We start from the raw sequence: 11,212 nt of genomic DNA, 5'->3' as shown, positions 1-11,212 counted from the left end.
AGTGTACAAAGAGAAATGTGTCCAATGCTTTACCATAAATGGTAAGTGCTTCAATTGTGACCTAAAAATTGGAAGATTTTTAAGTGTACCCTTATTTTCTTTGGCTATGAAAAATGTTGTTTGGAAAGCCCTACTCACAAGGCACATAAACTAGTCGATGTTCGCCCCAAAAAATGGAATTTAGTGTATTTTAACAAAATGAAATTGCAAAATCACCGCTAGATTTGGAGCTTGCCTTCAAGAAAACCGGCAAGATTTTATAATTATTAGTGCAATACCGGCAAATGCTTCAAATTTTGACCTAGGAATGGGAAGCTTTTTAAGTGTATCCTTCGATTAGGAAAAATACTTTTGATGATCCCTGGTCACTCAAGCATTGCTTAGTCAATGTTTGCAAAAAACCAGGGTTAAGCATTTTAACCAGCTGAAATTGCAAAATCCTAGCTAGATTCAGAGCTTTAAACTGGCAAAATTTTATAGGTTTTATAGTAAATTCTGGAAAACACTTCAAATTTTGACCTAAAAACAGAAGAATTTTAATTATGTCCTTATTTTTTGCAGTTAGTAAAAATGTTTTTGGCAAGCTTTGGTCGCATGGCACATTACCTAGCCAAATGTTCACAAAAAAACCAAGATTGAGTGTATTCTAACCAGCTAACATGGCAAAAACTCAACTAGATTCGGAGCTTGCCTTGACAAAAACTCACAAATTTTTATAAGTTTTATCGTTTACCAAATGCTTCAAATTTTGACCCACTATTGGAAGACTTTGAAGGATGTGCCCGATTTTTCTTTGATTAACGAAACTATTTTTGATAAGCCATGGTCACACATTGCATTAATGTTTGCAAGAAACTGGGCTTTAGATTATTTCAATTGGGTGAAATTGCAAAATCTCGGCTAGATTTGAAGCTTGCCTTAAAGAAAACTCACAAAATTTTATAAGTTTTACCATAAATAACATCAAGTGCTTCAAATTTTGACCCCAAAACTAGAAGAGTTTTAAGTGTGTCCTTATTTTCATCAGTTAGAAAAAACCTTTTTGGCAAGCCCTCGTCAAACAGTGCATTACCTAGTTAATGTTCGCAAAAAACGGGGTGTAGAGGATTTTAATTAGCTTAAATTGGAAATTCTTAGCTAGATTGGAAGCGTGCCTTGAAGAAAACTCACAAAATTTTATAAGTTTTATTGCGAACACTGTCAAATGCTTCAAAAACACGGGGTATAGAGTATTTTAATTAGCTTAAATTGGAAACTCTTAACTAGATTAGAAGCTTCCCTTGCAGAAAACTCACAAAAATTTATAAATTTTATTGTAAATATTGTCAAATGCTTCAAATTTTAACCCAGAAATTGGAAGACTTTTAAGTGTGCCCTTATTTTCTTTGATAAGGAAGAACGTTTTTGGCAAGCCCTCATCACACATCGCATTGCCTAGTCAATATTTGCAAAAAATTGAGGTTTGGTGTATTTTAGTTGGTTGAAATTACAAAATTATGGCTAGATTCATAGCTTTTCTTGAAGCAAACTAGAAAAATCTTATCATTTTTAGTGTGAATACCATCAAATGCTTCAATGTTTGAAAAGGTTTTGATGAGTTGTTTTTCCAAGGTGGTCACTTTTCTTTTCAAAAATGTATTATATCATGTGAGTTAACTAGAGAGAATTATTAAAAGTCACAAATGTATACTTTTATGCGTATATTAGAGAGGAGTGGGGGTTTTCTAAATGGGCCCATAGTGTAAGTATAACATGTATATTGGGGTATTATTGATAACCTCTTCTGAATGCTTGGGATATAGGAAGCTACTGATGAGTGACCGCCCCATGTTTTTTTGTACAAAATGTCATTAATTGTAGGGTATGTCGCACATGGATATGAAAGGAAGCTCTATGTTGTTTTCACCATATGCAAAGCAAGTAACCTCAAGGCTGGTGCTATGACTGGAGCCATCTATAAGGGAAAGAAAGTAACCTCAAGGTTTGTGTTGTGAGTGGAGCCTTTGCAAATCCATGGCAAGATTTCTACTTAGGCTTAGCAACAATGCTTATTTAACCTCGTTTGTAGTGTATAAATCCCAATTATCTCATGAATTTGACCTTAAGAGCATGGTCACACAAAGAGTCAGCTTGCCAAAAATATTGTTCCTAACAGAGGAAAACAAGGGCACCATTGAAACTCTTTTGGTTTTTAGTTCAAAATTTGAAGCATTTTCAGGTTTTCAGGTTTTTCAAGGCAGGCTAAAAATATAGCTAGGATTTTGTAATTTTAGTCCATTAAAAATAACTTAAACCCCACGTACAAACACTAACTAAGCCTAGGTTCAGATGAAGTCAATGGCATAAGATGAAAAATCTATTTTAGTAACTTAGCAACAATGCTCACATAACCTGGTTTGTAGTGTATATTTCCTGGTTGAAAATGGAAAAACCCAATTGTAATTTCATTGGACCTTAATTTTCAAGGTAAAACACAACATATTTTAATTAAAAACCTTGATAAATACTTGAAATTTGGCTACAAATCTTGGTTATCTCATTAATTTGACCTTAAGAGTGGTCACACCAGAAGTTAGCTTGCCAAAGACATTGTGCCTAGCCAAAGAAATTAAGGGCACCATTAAAAAGTCAAAATTTGATGCTTGCTCCAAAGGAAAATTTTGGCTACTTCATCCCATGATAATTCTTAAGCTTGAATGCACAAATTTTCAATGATTCCATAACCATACTTGGGTGCTAGCTCCTAAGACCATGATATGATGCTCGACCACTCCAATGCTTGGTCACAAGACATTAAAATCTTGGATTCTTGGTCCTATGACCAAGCTTGTTCTTTTGGAACAAGGAGAGCATGGTTGAGTGAAAAAATTGTGTTGGCCTCCTATACCATGCTAACGTGCTTGGTCCTAGGCCATTGGTCCTAGGCCATGCATGAATGCAAAGAGTGGGCATGGCTGGTACAAAGATATTTTTCCCAAGGACATGGTTGGAATATGCTTGATGTAAAGGTAAACTTTGGGTGTTTCATCCCATGATGTTACTTGAATTTGAATGCACAATTTCTCCATGGTCCCATGACCATGCTTGGGTGCTAGCTCCTAAGACTATGATATGATGCTCGTCCCCTGGCCACACTCAGATGCTTGGTCACAAGGCTTTGAAAGCTTGGATTCTTGGTCCTACGACCAAGCTTGTTCTCTTGGAACAAGGATAGTCCCGAGAGCATGGTTGAGTGTATAAGTTGTGTTGGCCTCCTAAACCATTCTAACATGTTTGATCCTAAGTCCATGCGTGAATCCAAATAGTGGACATGATTGGTCCCAAGATCTTTGCCCCAAGGACACGGTTGGAATATTCTTGATCCAAAGGTTGGATGCTTCATCCCACGATGATGTTCAAACTTGAATGCATAAATGTTCCATGGTCCCATGACCACGCTTGGATGATAGCTCCTAAGACCATGATATGCTACTCATTCATAGGACCACACTCAAAGCTTCATCACATTAATTTTAAAGTTTGGATGGTCCTAGGGCAAGCTTGTTCTCTTGGAACAAGGACGGTCCCAAGAGCATGGTTGAGTGGATATGTTGTTTAGGTTTTCTATACCATGCTAACATGCTTGGTCCTAAGGTCATGCATGAGCACTCAAATTCTTGGTTACAAGATTTTGAAATCTTGGATGCTTGATCCTAGGACCAATTTTGTTCTCTTGGAGCAAGGATGGTCCCAAGAGCATGGTTGAGTGCAAAAGTTGCGTTGACTTCCTATATCATGCTAACATGCTTGGTCCTAAGGCCATGCATGAATGCAAAGAGGGCATGGTTGGTCCCAAGTTCTTTTATCTCAAGGAAATGATTGGATGTTTTATCCTTATAAAATTTTTGGAGGCTTGATCCCATGACAATGCTTGAGCTTAAATGCACAAATTTTTAATGGTCACATGACCATGCTTGGGTGCTATCTCTTAAGACCATGAAATGATGCTCGCTCCAAGGATTGCACCCAAATGCTTGCTCACAAGACTTTAAAAGCTTGGATTCTTGGTTCTAGGACCAAGCTTGTTCTTAATACAATGCTCCTTAGACCATGTTTCCTATCAATACAATGATCATAAGTCCATACTTGTTAGAATTCTAGGATCAATAAAGTTTTTGGGAAGAAAATGTGAAGGCTTAGAAAAAGGATGTGCTTGCTCTCCATTTCTTATCAAGGGATGTGTGGATCTGAGTCGATGTTGTGCCGCTCCGATTCCATGATCGGAAAAAGGGCAAGGGGATGTAAGTTTAGCTTCTTGAAAGTATATATGTATATTGAGCAGTGACCAGGGCTTGATAACAGGCAAGGTTTGATGCTAAATGTATGCCAGATGCGGCTTTAAGGGAGCATAACTCATGTTTTTAATGCTAAAAGTGGGTATGTCTGAGGTGATTGTAAATGGAAGTTTTTGGATTAAAATTGCAGTGCTCAAGGTGCTCTATGAGCTTGTCTTTATGGCTCGTCAATTGGAGCTACGATGAAGAAGTTATGCCGTTTTGAAGTTGGGATTGATTGCATATCTATATTGGATTGGGCAACTCTAGATGAGGGATCAAGGATGGAGTGAATGCATGTGCTCAAGTGCTCATTTTGTGGAGCATGTTGGTCATTTTAGATTGGCAATCGAAGCTCTGTGTGCCAAGATATTGGAAGTTTAAGTTTCCTCGGGGAACAGCTCCATACCAACTTGGTTGCCTCGATGAGTGTGCCAACTGAGAGTTTTGGTCTTTGACCAGGTTTTGAAATATGGTTCGTTTAATAGAGAAATAATTGCTCGAGGAACATCTATTGTGTGATGTCATCTTATGCAGTGCTACAATGGTTGATATGTAAGCCTTTTGTGAATATCATTAATGCTTTGGCCGAGATGTATGCAAAATGTGTGGTACTCGGCAATGATTTGCAATGTCATCTTATGCAATGCTATGGTGGTTGATATTTAAACCTACCATGATGTATGCAAAATGTGTGGTACTCGGCAATGATTTGCAATGTCATCTTATGCAATGCTATGGTGGTTGATATTTAAACCTACCATGATGATCATTAATGCTTTGGCCGAGATGTATGCAAAATGTGTGGTACTTGGCAATGATTTGCAATGCTTTGATTGACATGCAAGCCAAATGTTGTGCCAAGCAGTACCTTAGATGAATTGTATGTTTAATATGGTCTTTAGAATTGACTTGCTCAGTGAAAGAGCAAAACCAAAGCGGTCGTGAATGGCATGCGAGTGCACCTTGCATTTTTTTTGAAAGATTATTTTAGACAACCTAGATTTTAGAGAAATTGAATTGATTAATGCTTTGGCCGAGATGTATGCAAAATGTGTGGTACTTGGCAATGATTTGCAATGTCATCTTATGCAGTGCTACGGTGTTTGATATTTAAACCATGATGATCATTAATGCTTTGGCCGAGATGTATGCAAAATGTGTGGTACTCGGAAATGATTTGCAATGCTTTGATTGACATGCAAGCCAAATGTTGTGCCAAGCAGTACCTTAGATGAATTGTATGTTTAATATGGTGCTTTAGAATTGACTTGGTCAATGAAAGAGCAAAACCAAAGCGGTCGTGAATGGCCTGCAAGTGCATCTTGCATTTTTTTTGAAAGATTATTTTAGACAACCTAGATTTTAGAGAAATTGAATTGACGTCAAATATATTAATTTTTAAAATAATAGGCTAAAAGAGTTAACAAACCAAAACGAGATTCTCCTTTGATATTATAGCTTTTGTAATGGGCAAATGGTCATGGAAAACTTAGTAAGAATAAAATGGTCCAAATAGAATTCCTAAAGTGCATTATAAAATGATACTATTTCCTAGGAATGTGATAAATTTCCCACCAAGGATATTCTTACTTCATATTTGTGCATTCAAGCATGGCCTTGGGACAATGCATCCTATCAATGTCTTGTGAGGAAGGAACTATGTAAAATTTGTTTATTCAAGCATGGTCACGAGATCAAGTATCTCATCATGGGATTGGGATGAAACATTAGAAATTGGTTTTCAGACCAAGAATCCAACCATGGCCTTGGGATAAAAGCTTTGAGAGTAACCACACTCACTCTTTGCATTTATGATGCATGGCTTGGGAACCACTCATTGTAGATTGGGTCAACTGCCTTATCTAGTTTCTCAAAAACCCCTAGTTAATATATATCATAAAGTATAGTGCCTGTAATTTAATCCAAGATATACAAAATACACCATACAGCACCATAACAAACTCAGTGCTAGTATCTTTATATGATGCAAAGTGCAATGTCTGTTACTTGAACCAAGGTACACAAAATACATCGTAGAGATAGACTAAACACCTTCCATAATTTCCCCTAGGGATTATATCAATGTGCCATTTCTTGAAGCTTTTTACATAGGTAAATGAGATATATGTGAGACAATATATATCATAGTGCCAAGGTTGAGAGAACATAATAAAGAGATACAACCATCTCAACTCATACAAGATATACTTGTAAAACCACAAAGAAACAAGCATATTACTACTCCACGAGAAACGAGTAGACACCATCTTCCATGAGCATTCTCCAACATTGTTAGCAAAAGAATAGCTAACAAACATGGTCTTCATTTCCATGTTGCATACATCTCCATATCCCTTGTGTGCTTCAACTTCAATAAAATCATTAGCTTTGAGATAACATGCTTCAATGAGAGAAAAAACATTCACTTTGATCATGCATTGATCCATACAAAGAAAGGCACGTATCATCACCTTGTTATACAACATCAAAGAACAAACTTTGTCAATTAGGATCAACACTACTTTGCCATCAAACATCATAGCATGGATAAGCAAACAAGATCCATCATGCTTCAAATAGTTCATTGTGTGGATAGATACAATTATCCCATCACATAATATATCATCAAGCAAAACACCACAAGAAATTAGAGTGTGAGTTAGCTCCTCATGAGCTTCATCACAGAGGAACGGATTTTCTTTAACCAAATATTCTCCATCTAAGCAAGGAATGTTGCTTTCTTCACACACATTAAGATACGATCCATCCATTTCATCACAACATTGAAGAAAATTTCCAATAACACCATCATCATCCATACCATAAGACATAAGTGAAAGCACATCAAATTTAGGCACACCACTAACGTGAGTAGTGGTAGGTGTGAGTATGAGATTATGTGGAATACCCTTTTGGCTCTCTTGGCTCCTTAGGTCCTCTCTCCACATCCCAATCTCCATTCTCTCTCCTATTCATCTCCTAGGGTAGAGATATCAACAACATCATCCAACTCCCCATCAACATGTATATCATAGTCAAGAACATTTTCAGTTTTATTGTTTTGATTGGAAACATCCCCCATGAATGTGTTATGCTTCTTCTCAACATGAGTAGGACAAGACCTTGCATTTGCATTAGACATGACTTGCATGACATTTACCAATGGATGATCCTCAATCGCTCCATGATTATTACCCTCTAGTGGCAAAGTAACAATATGAAAAAGCTCGTGTGGTCCCTTGAACTGCCTCCTTCTCCACCAACTTTCGCATCCCTGCTTGTTGGCTTATGGTCACCATGCAATCGCATGCATCATTATCCTTCTCCTCACTTGGCTCAAACTCATCCACAAAAACCTCTTTTAATTTTCCAGATGCTTTATGCAATCGACTCACCTTATTCCTACTTACACATGACTTACGACTCTTCCCTTTATGATTATCAAGCCACTCATATGCACTCTCCAACTCATACTCCAAGTCATCTAACTTGTCTAATGCATCCTCCATCTCCTCAAAGCATGATGCTTTATGCAAATTTTTGACAACTTTTCAAAGCCTTCTATACAATCTGGCCTCGGTAATCTCAGTCTCTCATGTTGCTCATGGCCCTAGAATTCAACGCATACACATCACGAGACTCGCTCTCAATCCTCCATTACAGTGAATGCTACGATTCAGGGACAGTCCCCTGATTCTTTGAATTGCTAAAAATTTGAATCTGTAGGTGGATTGCACATTATTTCTCACTCTTTAGCACACGTGACATAGCCTACACTTCTTCAGGTTGAAAGATTGCTCGCTGCATTAAGAAAGACACTCTGAATAGATCAGGAGGCAACCCTAAACTCTGATCGAAATCAGAACTCTGCATTCTTGACTGTTCACAATTCATCATTTCTAGGCTCGCTCCAATGCAATCACAAAGATTGCAGCCTAACAAAGCTGTAAACAAAGCAAGATCGCCAAATGTGTTGTGGTCCTTCAATACATAAAGAGCTCACTCTGAATAACCTCATATGGCATGACATACATAGAGGACACCTCACTCATAACTAGAAATTACACAGAGTTAACTTCAGAGTGAATAGAACAACACATAGCTGGAAAACCTAACAAAGATTTGATTCATGAAGAAGTTACGTTACTCAGAATTCAATTACATGACTTAGAATAATGCCTTATAAGACGCAGTCTAATCCCGTGAAGTACTAAAACAAAACAGTTGTAACTGTCCAAAAGAAGTTCTTGGCAAAATATGCGACTCAGCAAAAATATGACTCAACAACAAATCCACTTAGCAGCAAATCCGACTCAACATACAATGTCCCAATCAACAAAGCAGAGATATTCAATCCCATCAAAATGCATGCAATCCTTAAAAAACACAAAAACCAAAATTTTGTTTTTCATCTCTCTTTATTTATGGTGTTTAGAAACACCACCTTTTTTCGAGAACTATCAATCTCTTTAAAAGCTCCTTGGTTGTATGTCCATGATTGGGGGGGGGGGGGGGGGGGGGGGGGGGGGGGAGAGAGAGAGAGAGAGAGAGGGGGGGAAGGTTCCCAAAATATGTGAAAATTTTCCACATTATGCAAAATGCACCAATTTCAAAGTTCCCATAACATGAAACTTTTCCCATTTTATCTAATAAGGTCTTAATGGGCAATCAACTGCCGATAAGGTGGAACCTTACCCTGAAACTCTAGTTTAATGTGGCGTCCATGATGGCCAATCTCAACAATGCTAAAGACTAGAGTCCCTTGTTGGGCAACAATCGTCAGGTTTTCCAAGCGAGGATCGAAGTACACTCACCAACCTTGATGAGGAGGTAAAAGAGTATGTCACCCGATGAAGGCTTGCTACTCAGGTGGAATAGCCTCATCAATCTCTCACATACATGCAACAACCCCTCTACAGATCCGGTAGGTAGTTCCAATAACATGTGCCCCAACCAAGGAAGCATCTGACCAACGATGTGAAGAGCCTGCTTGCCCATCATCCCATCTAGCCCAGTAAATGTGAGTCATGTCGCCTACCTTGACGGTCTTTTGAATCTATCACATCCGCATTCCATACAAGTAGTTCACTTGCTACCTCCTCGACACAAGAAGGCAAGTGTCGAATCAAAGTAAGACGTAATTCCTTCCAATTCCGCAGCAACACATAAATGGGACATATCCAAGGGTGCCTCTGTGAAGATGAATCTGATCTGACGTGCAATTGAGTAGAGAAGACCCTCTGACTTTGTAACTTTGCTCAAGCATTAATACAAAAATAAATACCGACCAGACTTTGGGGCCAATACCTCTGGGCACGAAACTACGCCAGGCTGTGTCGACTCAATTGAATTGTGATTAAGTTTGTGAAGTGTTTTTAAGTGATTCTCTCCTGTGTCATGCCAGATTCCTAAATTGGAGTGTCCAAGTCTGTTACAGAACAAGAGCAATAGCAAGATCAAGAACCCTACCTGGCTTCTAAAATTATGGGGTGCAATGCTTGTTCCACAACTTATGGTACAAGAATAGAAGCAATAACGAATCAAGAACCCTGTTTGGCTTTGAAATGGTTGTCTTTAGAAAAGAAAAAATTCGGGTTGACAAAAGGACCTTATGATGTCCGAAGGCCTGGCAAGAAAACGAAACAGAATATACAATGTATTATAATAAAATAAGTTATAAATATCTACGCCAAAGCTTTTTTGTTCGTCTCTCAAGGTCATTAACAAAAGGTCCTTCTACAAAGGAGCCCATAGCTTTCACCAGATTTAAGAAATGTTGGCCTCCATCCTGTAAACCAAAATAGACCAACCTATCCTCTCATTAAAAAACATATATCTTTAGCAGAAACCATATTTCAGTAATGAAATACCTTAAAAATGTGAATAAAACTTTAACATAAGCAGACAAACCTGAGGTTGTTTGTAGAGAAAATCATCAAGACTGTAGGGAACGATGTAATGTGGCAAGTCGGTCCTTAGAGTAACCTATTATAAAAGGTCGGGGAAAGGAAACCTTATCCTCAATAGAAAATTGCCTTGCAATGTGCTACTAGCATTGGTAAACTTTGATAACCTCTGAGAGACATTCATAAAATGCAGTGTTTGTTGTGGTTTTAAGTGCAATACTTGTGATATTATTTTAGAAGAAAAAGGCCCCTTTTTTTACTAAGGTTCCTTGGTCCAATTTTTCCTTCAAAATATTGAACATTTATTGCTAACTAAAAGAACCAGTGACATTTTGGTGAGAGGTTCCTATGGCTTAAGGGAATATATCTATCTATATATCTATCTATATATAGTACTAGTACGGCCGGCCGCCTTCGGCGGCCTCTCTCTCTCTCCCCCTCTCTCCCTCTTTATCGCGTGCAAAGGGGCTTGTTTTTGTTTTGGAATTTAGCCTTCAGGTCGCAGATTGTGACACGTGTAAAGGGCTCCCCCTTCCACCATATTATGTTAGTAGATGCATATGTGCATGCCTCTGTGTGTGTGTTGCACACGTGCGCATGCATGCGCGCCTTAGTCCAGTTTACAAAGGTGCCTTAGCTAAAAGAACTAGTGGCATTTTGGTGAGAGGTTCCTATGGCTTAAGGGAATCTATCTATCTATATATATTATGCATATATCTGTGTGTGTGTGTGTGTGTGTGTGTGTTGGGGGGGGGGGCGGGGGGGGGAAGATGTGCATACATACCTTGCACACACACTCAGACATGCGCACACACATATATAAACTTAAGGCAATCTCCAGCAGAAGAGTTAATTATGAGCACAAATGAAACCTATGAAAAACCGAAGTCTGTATGGCTAAGTTGAGTAGAGAACTCACCAAGCGTTTACTGAGGAAAACTTCACCTTTATCTGTCATCAGTCCCTGCTTGAAAACAGCAATCAAGAAAT

At 38.3% G+C, this 11,212-nt stretch overlaps 1 protein-coding gene across 3 annotated transcripts in view; it reads right to left on the bottom strand.

The window, feature by feature from the left end:
* Positions 1–9,868: 9,868 nt before the first annotated feature.
* LOC147434514 (uncharacterized) overlaps positions 9,869–11,212 on the bottom strand; it is a 55,560-nt gene continuing 54,216 nt past the window's right edge. For all 3 annotated transcript variants that reach the window (XM_086490958.1, XM_086490956.1, XM_086490959.1), the window contains 3 exons: positions 11,142–11,186; positions 10,227–10,301; positions 9,869–10,104 (listed from right to left, as the gene is read on the bottom strand). In XM_086490958.1, coding sequence (XP_086347084.1) covers positions 9,991–10,104; positions 10,227–10,301; positions 11,142–11,186 — 234 coding nt within the window. In that variant the 3' untranslated portion in view covers positions 9,869–9,990. The remainder of the gene's footprint in view (positions 10,105–10,226; positions 10,302–11,141; positions 11,187–11,212) is intronic.

The sequence above is a fragment of the Adiantum capillus-veneris genome, chromosome 19, assembly GCF_014529385.1.
Source record: "Adiantum capillus-veneris isolate H3 chromosome 19, ASM1452938v2, whole genome shotgun sequence".
Classification (NCBI taxonomy): Eukaryota; Viridiplantae; Streptophyta; class Polypodiopsida; order Polypodiales; family Pteridaceae; genus Adiantum; species Adiantum capillus-veneris.
The sequence above is the reverse complement of the archived record's forward strand: the minus strand, read 5'-3'. Positions and strand labels throughout refer to the sequence as shown.